The sequence below is a fragment of the Ricinus communis genome, chromosome 2 (genome assembly GCF_019578655.1).
Source record: "Ricinus communis isolate WT05 ecotype wild-type chromosome 2, ASM1957865v1, whole genome shotgun sequence".
NCBI classification, from domain to species: domain Eukaryota; kingdom Viridiplantae; phylum Streptophyta; class Magnoliopsida; order Malpighiales; family Euphorbiaceae; genus Ricinus; species Ricinus communis.
Window position 1 is genome coordinate 10563004 of NC_063257.1, and position 22204 is coordinate 10585207.

Below are 22204 nucleotides of genomic sequence, written 5' to 3' on the forward strand. Positions count from 1 at the left end.
AAAATAATTAATTATTAAAATTAATTATTAAAAATAAAAAAACTTGATATGACAAATTTCAAAAAATTAAAATATTTAACTTTAAATAAATAAGAAAAGAGAATTACATCCGAAGACTGTTCATATGAAATTTAAATTTAAATTTTTTTGTATAAAATATAAAAAATAGATAGTGGATGCAAATAACATCTATACAAAAATAAAATATAAATAAAATCATACGTTCCTCATTGTTGTTGACTTTGTATTATTTGAAACACTAGAAAATATTGAAAGAAGAAAAAAAAGGAATGTGTGGGAGGATATTACTCTGCATCAATATTATATAAATTGATTCTAAGTTTCAAGGTTGATTAGTATATTATACCGACATTTTCACTCTTTATTATCCAACCATTATAAGAAATCTCTAAAATAATAGGATAAGTTACAAATATGGTGTTTTAATTTTTTAATTTTTTTTATGTTAGCATCTAAATTATTTTTTATTTAATTAAGTGTTTAAATTTATTAAAAATATTCAATATAGTGTCTATGAATATGGTTTTTACACAGTAAATATGGTTTCTGTGATACTCTTCTTTTTTATTTTTTAAAATCTTAAGATGAATATGGAGAAACGCTAGAATATATTATAGAAAAAGATGAGATGAGAGGTCCAAAGGAACATACATGAAAGTAGAAATAATTAAGTAGTTGATTTAGATGGAAATAGTGGTAGAGTCAAGAATAAATTTAAAAAGCTAAGATTTTGCAACAAAATCAATTTTTTTTTAAATATATATATATATATTATCAATTTAAATGAATAATTGGCAAAAGGTATAGATATATTTTTGAATTTTTGGCCAAAATGTAATTAAACTTTTAAATTTTAAAGTAGTTTAATTACATCTTTAAAGTTTGAAAAATATAACAATAATATTATTAAAATTAACTCCTAATTTTAACTAATGATGATGGTGCTGATTCTTTTATTTTGTCAAAGTAAATAAAAATTATCATTATATATATATATATATATATATTATATTCCTCAAAAATTATGTTTGGTTTATAGAGTTGGAAATTGTTGGTTTCATTGTCATTTTTTAATTTGAACTATATGAATGACTTTTGCTTGACTATAATGTCTACAATATTAGAGAATTTTCAAGAGCAAGTAAAATCATTAGTTTCTTTTCAATTATATCAGTAAAATCTTATTTATCATTGATTACCGAGCATCATATGCTGAGTTATCATAATTGATAAATGACTAAGTTCAAATCCAAGAAAAACTAGAAGTCTCGAAGACCAAGTGATGATCATTCCTTTAATTGAGTAATCCGACCCGACTTAAGACTCTGTTATATGACCAAGAAGACTAATCCTAATAAAATTAAGGGATTTTACATTCATGAAGTCCTACTCTTTGTAGGATTAGGAGACTTCAATCCCTATATAAAGGATTATGGCACAACTTGACAGGTACATGCACTTTTATACACTCAATACATACTTTATCATTATAACACCTTTACTGACTTAGGCATCAGACTCGTCTGGTACTTTTTAACCATTGTTAAAGATACTCCGAAGCTCGGTCAAATCTCAAGATACTTGTTTAGAGTCGATTTCTTTGACCAAGTTATCAATTACTGCCATATGTGGGGAACATCTGAGCAAAAAAACTTTATTTTCCTACCTAATCAAGCCAAGCTAAATAACATCCAATCAGAATGAAGATCTTCTTCCTCTAGGAATTGGACATGTTGCTCCACCCCGAATTGATCTTCCTAGGATTAATCCGTTTCAAGCTTATCCTTCCCAAGTTGATCCCTTGCGAGTTAAACCTCCAGTACCAATTGGACCAGCATCATCTCAGCCTTGGAGAAGAAATCTATTCCCTAATTATTTTACTTAAAGATGTCCACCTCCTGTGAAAGACTTAGCAGTTGTATTGCAAAGCTAGATGGATCAAAAATCTCCAGCACTATTTTGCATATTACATGTCCCATGTATTTAGGAATTAGGTATGGGGTGGTTTTATTTTGCATATGTTCAATTTTCATTAACTTTCAACTTATTTTATTTACATTTATTGTAATGTTTGTGTCACGACCCCACCCGTGGGCCCGTGACCGGCACTAGGGAATGGGTAGGCGTTAGGCCACCGAAACCCGTAGTAAGCCTGACACTCACTGACTTAAACAAATCTCATCTCAAATTAATATTATTAAAGCCACAATTTATCTTAAATTACATTCTACATAAATACTTGATGCCGGAAAAACTAGGCGAGACTGGAAACTCGGAAAATTTACAACTGATACATCTACTATTATTACTCATGAGAATCTAAGATTTTACAACTTAACATACCAAATCAAATACATCACCCGATGATGAAGGAGTCAGTTCTTGAATAAGAGTCACGAGAGGACTATACGAATCAAGAAAATGAGATCACGAGAGTGAGTTAAAATCAAATAATCTAGAGACTATTGCTTCTTCTCGGAAAACATATATTATTCAAATCAGATATCAAACCATGCACGTAAATACAATCCACATTATAATCATACCATAATAAATAAATAAATAAAAATATATATTTACTTTTACGGGACGAGTGGCTCAAGAGAACCCTAACCCCAATTCTAATAGCCTTTCGGCTCTCTTAATCCAATGTGTCCGGGCGCCAGAGCAAGCTCGATCAGGGGCCTTACCTCCGACCGAACACTTGAATTCCAAATAAGCCAGAGAGCATCGCTCGATCGGGGACCTTAACTCCGGCAATCAATCGAACTCAGCCCAGAGCAATGCTCGATCAGGGCAAACAAATCCATAATAACCTTATGTCCATGATCATTACCGCAGACGCCGTCCCGATGCAACCCACCAGTGGCATGTTCTACGAAAGCCACATTTCCCAAAACGCAATCATCACATTTAATAAATATTATTATTTAATGAAATCATTCAACACATATCAAAATAAAGATTAAAAATTTAGGATAAGGCAACGTGCAATTCGTGTCGATAAAATAATAATATATGTATTATTATAACGTTACTAATAATAATATTTATATTATTTTCAATAATTAATAGTCCAGTTGAAATTATTTACGCTATGATACTAATAACCATATTATGCATAAACTTTCAAAATAGCATATTAAATCAGACTTAGCAATAGTGCAATGATTAAATGACTTTAACTCACAGGATTGGGCGACCTCCTAGCTCTGCTCCGGTGCCTCGGTTGCAGCGAGCCGAACAAACGGACAATCTAGTCACGGAAAATAATTTATTAAAACGCTGAAATAATCAGTCATTAATCCTAGGTCTAGACTCCTAGGACTGACTGTCTAAGAATCTCGACTTAGGAGAATTCTACCGAAAATTCGGCAGAACCTCCCCAACAACACGAACATTACCCCTCGTAAAAACGGGTCCAGGACCTGCCAGAAGAACACTTCAAATATCCAACAATTTAAACAACGAGAGTCGGGTCCCCAAACTTCACTATTTCCCGACTCCGCCACACAACACAAAATACGAGGCAGGCAAACTGACAAACAATTATTTTTGACTCACAAATATCATCAAATACTCAATATAATCCAATAAACATAAATTTAAAATCAAAGGATTTCCAAGATCAACGGCCAGAGAAAATTACCGAGACGCTCGGTCGACTCGCCTCCGGCTGCCGGAGTCCGATCGACGATCTGGACACACCATCGGACTCACAACGACGCGTTGATGACGATCCTTGCTTCCGATTTTTCGATCTGACACCCGATCATCCGGAGAAATTTGCGGACGATCACTGCCGTCGATTTGCAAACGGAGTCCGATCGCCACCAAACCGGTGCCATTTCGAAGCTTGAGCTGAGGAGAGTCGGGATACGTCCTCCGATCGTCCATCCTCCGCCGGAGCTCGCCGAGAAAACCAGAAAATACGGCTGCCACCACTTCGCCCGGAACTCTCCTCCCGGCCACTAAAACCGACAGCCGGCCAAAAGGAAGTTTCTCCAAGGGAGGCCGATCGCCACCGAGATCGGCCTGAAACGGCCGGAACGGCCTTCGAGAGCCGCTGCCACACGTCGCATGATTCTCACGCTTCTGGAGCTGCCAACAGACGCCGCCGGCCGGCCCGCCTCCCGGAGCTCGCCACCGACGCCTGCAGCTCACTCTCTCTCTCTCTCTCTCTCTCTTCCTCTCTTCTTCCCCGATTTTCTTTCCTTTCAATATCGACATTAGGCCCCCAAACTTTTTCTTATTACAATTTAGTCCCTCAACTTTCTTAATTACTTACAATTCCATCCATCAAAATTCCAATTTAACCCCATAAAAATAACATTATACTTTCAATCCTTATTCCAAAATAAATTTCCAATTTAGTCCTAACACACAATTAAATTAAATAATCAATTTCCAACTTAAAATTTAATACTACTAATCAATTATAATACCAATTTTTCCAAAATTCTTTTATAAAAACATCCTTTATAATTTCTTCCAAAATTTTTCAATATATAATTTTACTTATATAAATATGCATTTGGGAAAATTTTGAATAACCAAAATATAATCATTTCTCAAATAATTTACTTGAATAATTTCTTAAAATTTCAAACTAATTGGGTATAGAAAATAACTCATTTATTTTATCAATATTAAATTTTTCATTAAATCATTTCAAATTAAACCCAATAATAATGAAGCTAAAATTAACTTAAATAAAAACTCATTATTAAATATATAAAAATTTTGGGTGTTACATTCTCCCCCCCTTAAAAAAAATTCGTCCTCGAATTTTTAAAAGAAAGGGGCTACACTCTAAGACTGAAACTAATTAGGAACCTCTCATCTCCACTCGGCTTCTCGAGAACTTTTCCTTGGCAGAAACTAAACTTAATCACAAGACTCATCGACAAAACCCTTAAACAAAACTGGCGAACCTGAAAATCCGCGATCCTCACTTACTACTCCTCGGAAACCAAATCTTCACTTGCTTCCACACACTAAGGGTTCAACACGAGCAAAAGATCGCAAGTACTCTTCCTCAACTCAGACTTACAAACAACTGGATTTGACCTCAAAGAACATTACTAATACTTGGCGGCAAGTCCAACTTACATGCCACCTCACCAACCTGCCGACAAAACCAAGGGTCTCCATAACCTTATTTTCTTACCGAGCTACATCACTTATGACATAAAAGTCACCTTATGAATACATACTCTCTAAAACCAATCTCCACGTGCCCCCACTCGGGTTCGCACAAACCTTCGCCTTCACCGTCATGAGAAAAAGAACCTCCTTTTATAGACCTGGACCAACTCTAGTCTTGCCTACAATCTACTCGCCAACTTCCTTCCAAATGACATGCCCTTACACACGCAGAAAATTCTTAACATCCACATTACATCATCAACGACATAACATCCAAAAGCGTCCTTTATTATCTAACATGGGGCCTACTACGCCACAGATTCATTCTCACAGCAACTCAGCTCGTCATCCAGAGAATTCTCAAGCTAACACTATTTACTTTGAAAAATTTACTTATTTATTTACTTTATAATCATCACTGATAAAAGCTTTATTATCTTGGAAAAATACTTTTATAAAATCGTAAAACCCTTAGCCATTTCTTTATATAAAATTTTACAATATCGCGCGCCAGGGTGATGATGCCCCTATCACCAAGGGTTGCAATGCACGATGTATGATGCATGTCCTAAAATGAATTTATGCATGCTTAACAGTGAAATGTCATAATGCATTCTTACAGGACTGGGCGCAACATTGTATTTTAAAACACTTGTTCTACTTAGAAAAATAAATAATGTTCGCTTAAGTTTCTCTGGATTCTGAGCATCCGAAAACACTCCTGCCACCTTTCTTAAGCTTCTTACAATCACCAACTCAACCATAACAGCCGACATCCACTCGACTTCCCAGGCACTACCTTCGGCGCTACTCAATAAGACGATGCCTGATGCGATGACGAGGCAGTCCATGACACGACTGCAACCACGCTCTACACTAAAACTGACTGCGGTGCCCACCATCGAAACAACAATCAAAGCTTCTAAAGGCGGACTGCACTAATCACTTGAAGAAACAGCACGAGTCTATCACGCTTCAGATCTTCCCATCGCTACAAAGCTCATTCTCAGCACAGCATCCAGGACAAGCTCACAAGAAAGGGAATGACAAACTCTCTAACAGTGAAGGCTGAGACACTAGAGTCAATGAAAGCAACAAGACAAACTTGATCCTAACTCCGCAGTACCAAGAAAAATCTTAACTTAGGTCGAAGGAAATCTAAACCTAAGCTCTGATACCAACTTTGTCATGACCCCACCCGTGGGCCCGTGACCGGCACTAGGGAATGGGTAGGCGTTAGGCCACCGAAACCCGTAGTAAGCCTGACACTCACTGACTTAAACAAATCTCATCTCAAATTAATATTATTAAAGCCACAATTTATCTTAACAGCTACATTCTACATAAATACTTCGGTCTGCCAGAAAAACTAGGCGAGACCTGAAACTCAGAAAATTTACAACTGATACATCTACTATTATTACTGCGGAGAATCTAAGATTTTATAACTTAACATACCAAATCAAATACATCACCCGATGATGTAGGAGTCGGGTTACTGAATAAGAGTCGCGAGAGGACTAACAGTCACGAATCTGAAAAAACAGTAAAAATGAGACTGTCAGTCTCGAGAGTAAGTTAAAATCAAATAATCTAGAGACTATTGCTTCTTCTCAGAAAACATAGATTATTCAAATTAGTATATCAAACCATGCACGTAAATACAATCCACATTATAATCATACCATAATAAATAAATAAATAAAAATATATATTTACTTTTACGGGACGAGTGGCTCAGTAAAACCCTAACCCCAAATTCTAATAGCCTTTCACCTCTCTTAATCCAACAGGTCTGGCGCCCAGAGAGCAAGCTCGATCAGGGTCCTTACCTCCACCCTGAACACTTGAATTCCAAATAAGCCGGCCGAGAGCATCGCCGATCGGGACCTTAACTCCCAATCAATCGAACTCGGCCCTGCAGAGCAATGCTCGATCAGGGCAAACAAATCCATAATAACCTTATGTCCATGATCACTACCGGTGCGCAAGCGGTCCTGATGCAACCCACCAGGTGGCATGTTCTACGAAAGCCACATTTCCCAAAACGCAATCATCACATTTAATAAATATCATTGTTTAATGAAATCATTCAACACATATCGAAATAAAGATTAAAAATTTAGGATAAGGCAACGTGCAATTCGTGTCGATAAAATAATAATATATGTATTATTATAACGTTACTAATAATAATATTTATATTATTTTCAATAATTAATAGTCCAGTTGAAATTATTTACGCTATGATACTAATAACCATATTATGCATAAACTTTCAAAATAGCATATTAAATCAGACTTAGCAATAGTGCAATGATTAAATGACTTTAACTCACAGGATTGGGCGACCTCCTAGCTCTGCTCCGGTGCCTAGGTTGGAGCGAGCCGAACAAACGGACAATCTAGTCACGAAAAATAATTTATTAAAACGCTGAAACAATCGGTCATTAATCCTAGGTCTACACTACTAGGACTGACTGTCTAAGAATCTCGACTCAGGAGAATTCTACCGAAAATCCGGCAGAACCTCCCCAACAACACGAACATTACCCCCCGTAAAAATGGGTCCAGGACCTGCCAGAAGAACACTTCAAATATCCAACAATTTAAACAACGGGAGTCGGGTCCCCAAACTTCACTATTTCCCGACTCCGCCACACAACAATAAATACGAGGCAGGCAAATTGACAGACAATTATTTTTGACTCACAAATATCATCAAATACTCAATATAATCCAATAAACACAAATTTAAAATCAAAAGATTTCCAAGATCAACGGCCAGAGAAAATTACCGAGACGCTCAGTCGACTCGCCTCCGACTGCCGGAGTCCGATCGACGATCTGGACACACCATCGGACTCACAACGACGCGCTGATGACGATCCTTGCTTCCGATTTTTTGATCTGACACCCGATCATCCGAAGAAATTTGCGGATGATCACGGCCGTCGATTTGCAAACGGAGCCCGATCGCCACCAAACCGGTGCCATTTCGAAGCTTGAGCTGAGGAGAGTCGGGATACGTCCTCCGATCGTCCATCCTCCGCCGGAGCTCGCCGAAAAAACCAGAAAACACGGCCGCCACCACTTCGCGAACTCTCCTCCGGCCACTAAAACTGGCCGCCGCCAAAAGGAAGCTCTCTCCAAGGGGAGCTGATCGCCACCGAGATCGGAAGGCCGAACGGCCTTCGAGAGCCGGCCGCCACACGTCGCGTGATTCCGCCTCACGCCGGAGCCGCGCCCGAGCTCGCCACCGACGCTGCGTCCCTCTCTGCGACGCCCTCTCTCTCTCTCTCTCTCTCTTCCTCTCTTCTTCCCGATTTTCTTTCCTTTCAATATCGACATTAGGCCCCCGAACTTTTTCTTATTACAATTTAGTCCCTCAACTTTCTTAATTACTTACAATTCCATCCATCAAAATTCCAATTTAACCCCATAAAAATAACATTATACTTTCAATCCTTATTCCAAAATAAATTTCCAATTTAGTCCTAACACACAATTAAATTAAATAATCAATTTCCAACTTAAAATTTAATACTACTAATCAATTATAATACCAATTTTCCCAAAATTCTTTTATAAAAACATCCTTTATAATTTCTTCCAAAATTTTTCAATATATAATTTTACTTATATAAATATGCATTTGGGAAAATTTTGAATAACCAAAATATAATCATTTCTCAAATAATTTACTTGAATAATTTCTTAAAATTTCAAACTAATTGGGTATAGAAAATAACTCATTTATTTTATCAATATTAAATTTTTCATTAAATCATTTCAAATTAAACCCAATAATAATGAAGCTAAAATTAATTTAAATAAAAACTCATTATTAAATATATAAAAATTCCGGGTGTTACAGTTTGTCTTTAAAACCTTTGTATATGCGAAATTTAAAGCTCAATTATGATTAGAGAGCAATGATATATAAGTGTGCTTTTTGATTCAATTATCGAACTACTGAATGCATTATTAATTAAAATAGTTTAATATGGACTTCATGTATGAATAATTTAGTTTCTATGATTTAAGCTTAGCTAGGAGATTGAATTTGAGCTTGGTCTTGGGAGAGAATGCATCTTATTTTAATTCCTTACAATTATAAAAATATATCTTTTCTTATTAATAAGTGGAAAACTTAAAAGTCAAATTTTTATGCTCTAAATCTACTACAATGCTCTAATTAGAGTACGAGTGCAAAATGCAAAGAATTACTAAAAGTGAAAAATTTTGAGAGATAAAAAGGATGAGATGGAGTGCAAAACGCACTCATCAAGCAATTAAAGAAAAGACATGGTAAAAATGGAGCATAAAATGCATTCGCAATTAATTTTTTTTTCTAAAGGAATTATAATCTTCGATATTCTTCTTCTAAAGTTTTCTTCATTAGATTTTAAAGAGTTAAATGCTTAAGTTGTTATTAGTAAGTTATTCATATATAATGTACTTTTGTCCAATTACTTTCTTTAATAAATATTTCTTAATCTCGGTATTGTTAACTTGCATTACTTAGGCATTGTAACTTGGTTGTAATTGAGCTAGTTTTTAAATTTCTAAATTTGGTTTTTGCTTAAGGACAAGTAGAGCTCTAGTGTCGGGGAACTTTTTTTGTATAATTTTACGCATGTCTTTGAGTTAAGTTTTAATGAATTTTGAATAAATAGTTAGTATTAATTAGGAAGAATGTAGATTTACTTAGGAGTTTTATTTAAGTTGTACTTTTATTTTAGTATTCTATTTACTTAAGGTTAATTTAAGTATTTATATTTAATTTTAATAAATTTTTTTCCTTTTTTAGGAAATATTAAAAAGGAATCCTAAATGATCAAGGAAAGCTATGTCATGACTACACATGGGCGTGCTTGTGCCCATATTGCATGCTGGAAGAAGAATCGAGAAGCATGGCTTGTCATACGGTCATGCTAGAAGTCGTATCTACCTCTAAATTCTGAAGAGTATGACACACGGGTACACACGAGCGTACTTGGAATCGTGACCGTTTCTGCTCGAATCGAAAAAAATCATGAAAGCTTAGCATAGGATTACACATGGGCATGTGCCAAGCCGTGCCATAAAGTGAAGGACGTGACATGGCCGTGTTTGAAGCGGTGCTATAAAGTGAAGGAAGTGACATGGCCATGTTTGAAGCCGTGTCGAATAAAGGAGAGTTTTTTTTCAAATGAAACTTAAAAATTTAGGGCAAAATAGGGCTTTTTGAGTCTTAAATATAAAAGGGGGGATAAAATAGCTATTTTTAATAATCACCATCATAGAGATAAAATTTTTGAAGACACATTCAAGGAGATTAAGAAGATTTATGCAAAATTCAAGAGTTTGAATTAATTATTTATTTTTCTTCTTCGCTTTCTTTATTTATTGCCTCAATTATGTGACACTAAACTTTTCTTATGGTTTGGATTTGCATAGCTAGTCTATTACTTGTTTGGATCTTAATTTCCTTTAATTGAATTAATTTTTAGTCAATTTTATGAGTTGCTTTTAATTATTCTTATATTTGATTTTAAGCCTGATTAAATACATATTTGTTAGGTAAATTAGAGACAATGAAAGTTGGATGATTTTTCAGCTCATAGACTTGTAAAACTTAGGAACCTTGATCACAAAAGTAGATGAATCTTTCAGGGAGTAATAAATTGCTAAGGAAGTTAATGAACCCTAATTAATTGACGTGACCATGAAAACAGGTTGTAATTGACTTTGGTATTCTTAAATGAGCTCAAAAGAGACTTTTAGCAATTTGAGTGATTTACTCTTGATTGAGTTAATGATTTGAATTGTAAAAAAATTTTGTAATCCGAGAAATAGTTAGTAAAGCAAATCCGAGCACTAGTTTTTAATAATCAGATTCTTAAAAGAAATTATTCTAGTTTTAAGTTATCTTTTCTTGTTAGTTATTTATTCAATTACAATTATTAGATCTTGTTAGATTGTGGAAATATAATCAGGACTAGTACTTAATATCAATCTCCTCGTGGGAACGATACTTATATTCATTCTTTACTACTTGTTGCGATCGGTCCACTCCGACAATTTCATAAAACTGACCTTTGGGACTTTTTCCAAAGTCCTTGGCAACCAACTCCATAAGACATTGTCACCTTGTACAATTGGCAAGTGGACGAGATAAAAAAGCACTATGAGAGTATACTAGCTCAAACACTTGTAAGGCTCTTACAGCTACTAATTAGACCATCGAGATCGATCAGCCACCAGCAATACAAATATCGAGATAGATAAATACTCAGTCATAGAATAACCGATCTAAAAAAAGAATGGCATTCAAATCAGCATGATGAAATTGCACAATTACTAATAGGGTAAAATACTATGACCTCCCTGAGATTTATTGAAATACATGACTCGACTCCTCTAGATTGAAAAATACATTATGATACTTATATTATTTAATTCCATTAACAATTAGGCCCCTTCGTTAAAAATGAAAAGTATATTGTATTAGCATATTGTGTTTACTAACTGTATAAGGACAATTTACGTTATGTCTATGTTATATATGCTTATTTGAATGAATTAATGAATATGATTTCATTAATGATAAATATCTAATAATAAACTAATGAATATTATGCCTAAAAGTGATGAATGTTTAGATTAATCATAAAATTTTCTAATATGCATCACAAAAATAATAAAAACTTTCATAAATAATCAATATTTTCATTTAAAAATATTGAATTATATATATACAAATAATGAACATTGCAGTTTTAGATAATAAACATTAATATTAACACTAATGAATAAACATGAAATAAAATGAATATAAATATTAACTATAATGAATACTAAGTTGACAAATAATAAGTATTTAAATACAAAGAGAATTAATTATTATAGGATATTATATTTAATAGACATTATATATATAGAAAATAAATATTTTAGTAAATGAAAAAATTATTATCTATCTAGTCTAATAAAAAATTTCTAATGTGCATCACATGTACAAAAGAAATGATAATAAACATTTAATAAAATACTAATAAACATACAAAAATGGACATGCAAGATCATACTGATGAACATTTTAAAATAACATAACTCAAAATAAGATTTTTATTTAAAAATAAAGTTCAAATAAGCTCCTAAATTTTACAATCGGGGTCAAATATGCTACTTTGATATTTTTAGACTATTTTAATCGAAATTTTATCTTTTCTAATAGAAGAGTAATTTGCACTCTATGTATTAAGAAAATGAATTTAATAAAAATTAATTAAAAATAAGTTTTAAATTAAATTTAATAAACAAATAATTATTTATTAATATTAACACTAAAAATCATAAATTTCTAATGAATATTAATTATTTTTATTTTACTTTTAATCTTTTTTTATTTTAAAAGAGAAAAGTAAATTGAGTTAAAATATTAAAATTTTAAATTAAAATGATAAAAAAAAGTTAAAAATAGACCTATTTAATTCTATTTGTAAAGCTTAGGGACCTATTGAACCATTTTCCTTTTGTTTACCAAAAATATGCTACGTGTTATAAGTAGTGATAAACAGACACGTTTTTCACATTGGCCACCTCACATGCATTCCAAGTCTTGGTACTTCGGATTCATGATAGGCTTCCTTCGAGACCTCATCCCAAGTAGAATTCATTTTTACTCTAAATGACCGGGTCCAATCAGCTTTGCAAATTGTATCTAATTGCATTATATTAGAGATTTCGCGTAATTAAAAAAGGAAATATCAATAATTTATCAAATATTAATAATTTATAATAATAAATTCCAATCAATTAAGTGATTAGTTCTAGTCATTTTAGTATTAGTTAGATATTAATTTAATTCTATTAATTTAGCCCTACACTTTTTATAATTTTAAATTTTTTGATTTTATCTAAATGTTTAGTTCCAGCGCTGCAGTCCGTATTACTATTATATTTAATTAAATTTCAAAGTTTAGAATAAAGATTTCAATCTCAAGTACAATTAAGCGTCCAAATTAAATCTCAAATTGCACTTCAAAAAAAAAATATTTTCTCATTCATTTAACTTCCGCCTTAATTAAATCTATTCAATTTTTAATATATTCCTTTTACTAATGGTGCGGGGAATTTAGAAAACATCAAACTTCTCTATATATCTGTTGGCATCTTCCTCTTGCCACCAAAATAATGAATTTTTTTTTTATTGTGATTCAACATGTTCATAAACTCAATTAAAGAAAGATAACATCTTCCATGGATGATGAGATATTAAGTAAATCTTAATAGAAAATGTCTTCCTGTAAAATCAAATTACCAGTTTGCACTTGATATAAATTGACACTAACTAATAGCTTCACAAAATTAACGAATCTGATGCCTTTTATTGTTCTAAATGAACACAACATAAAAGAATTTACAGCTAGAATCCATAGAACTCTACAAGGCTGCACTTCTGCAGCCCGCCAAACTCTCCGACTCAGAGAAGACATCAGAAGCATCAAGCAGGAAATGATGGAACACTGAGGAGTACCTAAGAATGTCGCCTTCTTTGTCTGCAGTGGATACAGCAGCTCACAAGAACACCAAATAATAATAATAATAATAAACAGCTTTGTGAGCTTGCATTCAGTTTTCTAAGACCAAACCATCATACAGCCAATTTCTCATAATTACAAAAGCCTGCTCAGCATCTTTATCTTCTTCAGGGGAGTTAGGACGGTGCGCAAAGCCATGGCCTCTTCCCTGGAAAATAACTACCCTTGACCTCTGACCAATGTCCTTCTCAATATCTTTCAAGACATTGACAGAGCAAAGTGGATCACTGTTCCCTGAAATAAACAATACTGGAACCTTTATCTCAGAAGCCAGAGATGGATCCATCCTTGTCCCATAAAAAGAAACCCCAATCCCAAAACAAGCACCTTGATCTCTAGATAGCACCTCTATTACTCTGCCTCCACCAAAGCAAAACCCAATTATGCCAAGCTTCTTTGAAATCCCTGCAGCTAAAAATTCATCTGCCATCCATTTTGCTGCTGTTGCAATGTCCTTTGCAACTCTCTGGGGTTCTTGTTTTGCTATCCACTGTTCAAGCATAGCCTTTGGCCGGTCTTTTGTCCATGGATCTCCGCAAAATAAGTCAGGAACTAGAACACTGCAGTTTATTCAATACAAGTAAAATATTATGCAGGATTTGAGAGGCAGCTACAACTATAAGCATCAGGATTACAGTAATACTAATATATCTAGAGCCTCAACTAACTAGAAAACATATAAGATGTATCAACTCTTACACTACCCTGAAATAATCAAATTAATCAACCAACAGGGAAAAATACAAACTGTAATACAAGAGATCAAACAGATAAGAAAGATTCAAAACTGAGATTTTAGTGGTACTTCACTATATATGAGCGCTGAGAACGGCCTGAATAATGGCAAACAAACAATAAATACAAAATTAATCTAAAAGAAAAAAGCAAAAAGATTCTAACATGATACTAAGTTGAAAATGCAAATTTAACCAAGCAAGCAAAGAAAGATAAAAAAGAAAGGAAAAGAGGTATTACTTCTCTACTTGGTTATATTTTCCTTTCACCCATGTGGCATTACTTTCACAGGATTTCAATTTACTTTGAGTACAGTTTCTCAGCCTCATTGTGACATTATTATTTTCTCTCACCCTTTTGTTTTTTTTCTTTTCCTGCTCTGTCAAATTTCTGTTAAGCATTTTTATTTCCATTCCTCCAAAACAGTGTTGTACTCGTACATAATGAATTTGTTAATGTACTCATCCCAATCGAGTTTCCTAGTTGTTGGAAAATCTTAAACACAACTGAAGCAAATGAAACAAGTATTCTTCATTTTTAAAATTTCTGGGTAAAGCTGCCATAACTAGCATACTGAGAATCTGTGTTAAACATAGGGAAGCATAAAAAAAGTGTTAGAAGCATGGCCGGAGAATATAGATCTCCATCCATTAATCAATCAAGTAAACATACTTGTAACCATTGCAGGCAAGACGATATGCAAAGTCTCTCGTAGATGAGTCTTCAAACCCAAAAATATCAGACAAAAGAAGTACGCCAGTTCCATTATTATTTTTCACCGCCGTGAAGAGATAAGCACTGATGGTATCAACACCTTCCCCCAAAGACAGTTCCACTCCGTTGACCAATTCACATGCCTCATCATTTATGTCATCCTCAACTTTCAACAGATTACAAAAAACCTGACGGGCAACATTCTCTGTAGATGATCTCTGGGGACCCAAATTGTATTTTCTCTGTACATACACTGAAGCTTTACAGTCAAAATTTGCATACTTCCAACAAGAAGACTACGTCATTGGTAGCACTTACCAATATTTTGTAATAGCTCAAATATGAAAAGTTCCGAAAATTTCAGTAAGTAAAATCATCTAAACTGCTACCGGAAGTTACAAGTTTACCATACCATAGCAAAAATGTAAAACAATGACCAACGAAATACAATCAGTAAAATCACTATTTATATATCAATGAAAGAATAATTGCTCCACATAAAGAAGAGAAAATTGTACATTACACTGCCATTAACTTTAGATATAATTGGATTTCAAACTTGGTGTATCTAAGTAATTTCAAAATGCAATTGTGGGAAAAGAAATCAATATGGATTCACAAAAGCTTTTGAAAACAACAGCAAATGGTAGATTAGTGAAAATGTTATTTCATGATCCATTAAACTTTTAGGTTTACAGCAGCCAATAACGCACATCGCAAGTTGGTGGGAACCTAAAAGAGAGTAAATGCTTCAAGCACACTCTAGTCCACCCAAATAACATGGTCACCAGTTTCTTACTAAAATAAATCGACAAGTAGGTTAGTCTTGGAGTTCTATTGTGTTCTTATAGTGTGAAGAAGGGGAGCAGTAGATTCAACAAATGACACAGAGATTTGCATGATTAGGCAATCCTTATATCAGGAGAGCTCATCGAGATACAAACTTAAAATGCTGAGGCACCTTGCACATCCAGTAGCTTTGAGTGGCTTATAAGGTAACTTCAGACTCTACAGAAATATTTAAGAATAATTATAAGGTTTAATAGCAGAATTGTAAATTTGCATCATTCACAAAAATCATCGTTGGTAGTGAATGAATGGAATGCTATATGTGACTTCATTCACTGACGATACTTGTGTGTCTCTACATTTTGAGGATCAAATAGAGGCTCTGACCTTCTAAATTTGCAGCTCTTAGTTCTAAACAAAAGCAAATATTAAACCTCTCTCATGATGCAATTGAAGTCTTCCCTATGGAAATCATGTGGAGCCATAGAAGTCAACTTTGACCTAGAATATTAGAAGGTCAATCAACTGATAATGTTGATTCTTTCTCTATTTTTAGCATAGCACTTCTAATTTCATGGCTTGAGATACTTGATGTTTTTCCATGTATGTTCCATCTAGTAGGCAGTAATTCCTCTCAACCATTAAGCCTTCTTTAATTCCTTTCCTCCATTAGAGCATCTCTAGGCGAATGCTCCTCTACCTATTCTGTGTTACCGTTTCATTTTCAATTGGTTTTCTGTACCGTTTGAGGTATCTTTAGTTCTTTTTATGATCATTAAACGTACGAAAATCTACACTTTAGTTCTTTGCATTATCAACAAATAATCTAAGTGCTTAGTGCATACCACAGCATCACTCTATTCTCGAAAGCCATCACCTAAATCATTTGACTGTCCTACGCAATACCCAATTACAGAAACAAACTAATAATGTCTATTTCATGAACTCATAAGAAGAAAGCCTTAAAATTTGCATTTTCATTTCTATTTTATCAATAGGAGTGTGCTAAGATTGCACCTATGTTTTAAAACAATCTGAACTCTAATGTTTTTAGAAGTGGGTTTAAATTGAAGGGTTCCATTCCAGATTCAGAAATCAAATAAATAGCCAAGAAAAATTATGCCTATATAATTATATTAAAGATTAAGCTCAAAATGGGTCCAATTTTCAAGCACTAAAATCTAACTAACAGCATAAAGAAAGAATCAAACCCAAAACTGAATTTAAAAAAAGACAATGAACGTACAGAAGAAGGAAGCTGAGGAGTAAAAGAAGACGTTGAAACGAAGTGAAGACCACGGCGGTGAAGAGATGAGACGGGCCTTGTGGTGGTGGTGGTAGTAAAAGAACCGCTTATTGAACCCATACCACTTTTATTGTTATTTTCCTGTCTGAAATTAGTTTATTAGATATGGGAAGTAAGAATTTAGTTAGTAGTGGCAAAACAAAGGTAGAAACAGAAACAGAGGTCGGTTTGCAGTGCTCTGCAGGCCTCATCACCATCATCAAAATATCTTCCTCTTAATTTTTGGACATTTCTTCCAGGCCTCAGAAATAAATAAACAAATAAATAATTTGAGCATGATTATTATTATTATTAATATTCTTATTTAACAAGAATTTTATCAGGGGTTTTGAGTTAAGGATTTTTCTTTTCTAAAATCAATTAAAAAAATACTACATTTACATTTATATAGAATATTAGTATTTGTTTATATTATACATAATATATAAAAGTGTAAAATAGTAAAACTTGTATTTAAAAAGAAAATGCAATAATATGAACTTTGATTGAATGTAGAGATGCATGATGATATTTATTGTTCTTAATTAGCTTTGAAAAATGTGAATTATTCATAAGAATAGAATTCAAAGATCAATGATATTACAAATTTACGTTTATATTACTTTCTTTTATACAAAGGAAAATAATAAGAACAAATAAATTAAAATAATTATCAATAAATTAGAGTTGTCTGATATTTTTTATCAATTTTTATTCAAGCCCCTTTCCTTTTTTTCTATTTCTTTAGTTAATTATTTATTTATTTATTTATAAATAAACAAAAAAAAGTTAAATTTAAAATTTTATCTAAATTGAAATAGTTAATATGATTATACAGCTGCATTTTAAATCTCAAATTTGATATTTTAATTAAACTAAAAAAAAAAATTATTATCTCATCCGTATATATATTATAAAATATATATTTATCTATTCATCATATATGATTATTCTTGAATAAATGTAATAAGAATTTTACATGTAATTAATACCTCATTACCAATGAGAATTTCATATTCTAATAATCACAATACTGAAACAAAACAGAAGGTACGTGTTGGACTTTGTAGTAATCATCTCCTCCCTCCTCAAGTCTGGTTTTGAATGCTTTAAGCATCGATCGAATCTCCATTTCCTGAAGGCAAGTGATGAACCTTAGCCCATCAGGAACCATCTTCATAGATGTGCAATTCGAAATCTCTAAATGGCAAAGATTAGACATGGCTCCTTCTTCCACCTTCCAGTCCTCTAAGTTGGGCAAGTCACAAAGGAGCAAGGACTTCAGTTGAGGAAACCCTTTGTCAGAGCAAACCATCAATGTCCCCAGGAATGAATCCATTTGCAACCGGAGGATTCTTAAGTTCGGTAGCTTCTCCAGAGTCATCATTGGATCTTCCAGTAGCTTAGATCCTTGCAGGTTTAATTTGGCAAGGTTTGAAGAAAACTGATGGCACTCGGGTAGCTTCTCTATCTGCCCCTCAATATGCAGCTTATAAAGATTAGGACAGCCTGTTATAATTTGAACTAGTGTATAATCTTCATTGCTAACAAAGGATAGAGACTCCAAATGATTAAATGAAGTACCAGGAGATCTGAAGATCAGTCCGAAGTTCGGATCATCTATTACTAGTTTCCTGAGATTGGTCAAACTTAACAGATCTCTTATATCACATTTTTCTGCAGGAAAGTTCACTAGTGTCTGCAGGTTGCTCAAATTTGCCAACTGCCATCTATCAGAATCATCACCGCATGACTCAGGAAGATATAAATGCCTCAGTCTTTGCATCTTGCATATCACATTTGGGATTCGTACAGTAGAATTCCATGTCAAAAGGTCTAGAGTTTGCAAATACCTCAAGTTGCCTATTGCCAATGGCAGTTCATCTATATCAGTATCTCTCAGGCTCAAGAATCTCAAATGAATCAGCTTTCCAATACCCTTTGGTAATTTTCCGTTATGACCCTGAATTCCATCAAGATCTAAGACCCTGAGCAGCTGAAAGTTACTAAACAATGAATTTATTGATCCCCATTTCTCTACACGACATGCTTTTTCATGGAAATACAAAAGAGACCTGAGATGAGAATTCCTTCTGAATCTTGAGGGGACAAATCTTTTAAGGTCGCCATCAGAAAAGATAGCAAGCCTACGAAGTCTGCCAATAGACCTTTCTCCACTCAGCATAGATGAAGGAAAAGAGTAGACCGACTGATCATTTACATGCAAGTGATTAAAAATCTCAAGGAAATTTTCCTGCTTTGCTTTTGACAGGCATAGGCCTCGCATAAGATCATGCATTCGACAGGTTCTAATCCTTCCAGTTGAGCCTCTCTTTACTACCTCAACCATACACCTTTCAACCAACTCATCTAAGTAGCTCTGAGCCAGATCTTCCATAGTTTCCTCCTCCATTTCCTCATCGTGCGCACATGATATGAGTCCCTCAGCAACCCACATCCGAATCAGTTTCTTTGTGGGTATCTCATAATCTTCAGGGAAATGAGCCAAGTGAAGGAAGCATGGTTTCACCTGATATGGTAATTCATGGTAACTTACAGCTAAAACCTCAGATACACATGGTTCATGGCCTTTACCTCTCCTCAAATGTGAAACAATACTTCGGCGCACTGCATCCCACTCAAGGATGTTCTTTTTGTTAGCCAGCAGTCCTCCAAGCACAATGATGGCCAATGGCAAACCTGTACATTTGCCAACCATTTCCCTTCCCAACTTTTCCACCGGTGATCTAATTCTAAAGTCTGCAATAAGCATACATTGATGACATTATTAATTACTATCATAACAAGAATAAACAGTGAAAACAGTGAAAACAGTTCAATCAAATGACTGATGTAATGGGATAATCAATAAAAACTTCAGATTAATATACATGACAAATTAAAGAAAGAACCTAGAGAAAGAATGTATGAAAAGTTGAAGCATGATTTGTTTGGTATTGCTTTTACATTTGATTACTTGAGTAATGCTTCTAAGACTTGGCTATTTAATGTCAATGACAACCCTGCTCGAGTATGGCTTGGCTTCAAATTGTATTCTCTCATGAAAATTCAGTGGTAATTTTCTAAAATTCAGGCATCCAAATAGAAGAAAAGAGAAAATATAGCTAGAAGCTCAAATCAGTAACTTATCTGAAAGTGGAAGACTGGCTACAAACTAAAATATACCTGGATAATTACTGGCAAGAAATGCCTTCCGTTTGAACAGTTCCCAGCTCTCTTCATCATTTAAGTATCTTGGTTGGTGACGAAAACACGTCGGATCCGGAAGCAATGTAACATCTCTGATGCGAGTTGTGAGCAATATTTTGCTGCCAGACTTTCCAATTTCATATGGAAAAGCAGGACGCAGATTAGTCCAAGTCTCAGCAGTCCAAATATCATCCAAGATCACCAAACATTTCTTCTCTTGTTGGACATGATAAAGCTTCCTAGCAAGCTCGTCATCCCTTAGACTTGAAATTTCTTCCCTCTGCTCTTTTGATGGATTGATCAACTTAAACAAAATTCCTTCCCAGACATCCCTAATTTGACACTGCTGAGATATATAAGCCCAAGCAAAGGCATCAAAGTGATGCCTAACATCAGAATTATGATAAATCTTCTTAGCAAGAGTAGTCTTTCCGAGGCCGCCCATTCCGTAAATGAAAACAACATTTTTCTCACTAGCTACCAACTTCTCAACCAAAATTTCCACATCTTCTTCTAAGCCAACTGTATCTTCTTCAACAATATGTGAATATGACCGCCTTAAATTTTTCTGCCTTCCGCCCGGTAGAGAAGGACCTGAGCTTTCTCTAGGTTGTATCCCAAAAGTGTCCAAGCTTCTAGTCAGATCAGAAATCCTGGTTTTAATGTTTTGGATCTCAGAACCAACCTTGTAAAGCTCTACAGATTCTTTTGCAATAGTAGCATATCTCTTGATGACATTTACAACACCTGATCTTCCACTCCTCAAAGCAACTTTGAGAGCAAACTCTTCAATGAGATCTTCAACATCATAAGCAGCTTCTCTGATTTCAGCAACCCAATTGCGCAGAGTCTCTATATTTTCTTCATCTTGTCTTGTATCTGCATCTTTCAAGAATGATTGCATCCGTCTCAGTTCAAGCTGCATGCCAAGAACTTCTTCCGTCACTCCATCTAAGAAAGTTGCTTCTTGAATGAGCAAGTCAGTAAGTCTTAGCACTACTGTTGACACTACAGATTCAGCCATAATTCTTTTCTGTTTCTGATATGGAGAGAAGCTCTCTTGTAAGTTTGGTTAGATTCTGAAAATTTGAGGGTAGATGAGAGGAGAGTTCTACTTTGCAATTGTCAAGAAAGTATAGCAGAAAATAATCTACAGAAGAGGGAAGGAAACCTCCATAAGTCATAAAAGACAAAGCATGAGTATGAGGCCCACAATCCGTGTAGCAATAGACAGCCCAGCTCGAGTACGAGTTGGATGACAATATTGGTGGAAATATGGGGCTTTATTAATAGCAAACTTTGTTCACATTAAAGAAAAAAAATAAAGGAGAATATATGTATTATAATTAGGATTTAAATTTTTTAGCCCATCTCGAAATACAGGTCAAAAGTTCAAATCCTGACACTTTTTTTCTTGGAACTTTTGATCAAATCCTGACACCCTCTTTTTTGGGAACTTTTGATGAAAGTGCAAGGAAAAAAAGTGAGGCTCTTTGTTGATCTTTGCTCGGAAACAAGACGAAAGTGGAGGTCACAACATTTCAACACGCTTTACAGTAGAGCAAAAGAGATTTATAATAAGAAAAGTTCAATTTAAAAACCCTTTTTTTTTTTTTTTCAATTTTAAGTGCAGATACAAATGGAGATGTTTCTGAGAAACAGAATGGAAGAAATTCCGAATTTTCCCTGCCTGTTATGAGTGAGCATTTAGTTA

The 22204-nt window shown here is 34.2% G+C and overlaps 2 protein-coding genes across 3 annotated transcripts; both read right to left on the minus strand.

Moving 5' to 3' along the window:
• Nucleotides 1-13524: 13524 nt before the first annotated feature.
• LOC125369346 (carboxymethylenebutenolidase homolog) lies at nucleotides 13525-17546 on the minus strand. Of its 2 annotated transcripts, XM_048371367.1 has the most exons (4): nucleotides 17242-17546; nucleotides 16151-16214; nucleotides 15165-15459; nucleotides 13525-14317 (listed from the first exon to the last, which is right to left on the minus strand). In XM_048371367.1, exons 1-4 carry the CDS (start codon nucleotides 17359-17361, stop codon nucleotides 13789-13791), a joined length of 1008 nt encoding a protein of 335 aa, XP_048227324.1. In that variant the 5' UTR covers nucleotides 17362-17546; the 3' UTR covers nucleotides 13525-13788. The 2 variants fall into 2 exon arrangements, with proteins under 2 accessions (XP_048227324.1, XP_048227325.1); XM_048371368.1 differs by lacking the exon at nucleotides 16151-16214 and having other exon boundaries at nucleotides 15165-15448; nucleotides 17242-17543.
• A 643-nt stretch (nucleotides 17547-18189) lies between these two features.
• LOC8281379 (putative disease resistance protein At1g50180) lies at nucleotides 18190-21733 on the minus strand. The gene is made up of 2 exons (XM_002521740.4): nucleotides 20467-21733; nucleotides 18190-20040 (listed from the first exon to the last, which is right to left on the minus strand). Exons 1-2 carry the CDS (start codon nucleotides 21512-21514, stop codon nucleotides 18299-18301), a joined length of 2790 nt encoding a protein of 929 aa, XP_002521786.3. The 5' UTR covers nucleotides 21515-21733; the 3' UTR covers nucleotides 18190-18298.
• Between the last annotated feature and the right edge of the window lie 471 nt (nucleotides 21734-22204).

Excerpts from the sequence above, each read along its gene's own strand:
- LOC8281379 (XM_002521740.4), bottom strand. The coding sequence starts at position 21,514 with ATGGCTGAATCTGTAGTGTCAACAGTAGTGCTAAGACTTACTGACTTG. Across the intron at positions 20,041-20,466 it reads TCTTGCCAGTAATTATCCAG|ACTTTAGAATTAGATCACCG; the intron begins GTATATTTTAGT and ends TGCTTATTGCAG.
- LOC125369346 (XM_048371367.1), bottom strand. The coding sequence starts at position 17,361 with ATGGGTTCAATAAGCGGTTCTTTTACTACCACCACCACCACAAGGCCC. Across the intron at positions 15,460-16,150 it reads AAGGTGCCTCAGCATTTTAA|TGTATGTACAGAGAAAATAC; the intron begins GTTTGTATCTCG and ends GTAAAGCTTCAG. Across the intron at positions 14,318-15,164 it reads CTTGCCTGCAATGGTTACAA|TGTTCTAGTTCCTGACTTAT; the intron begins GTATGTTTACTT and ends AATAAACTGCAG.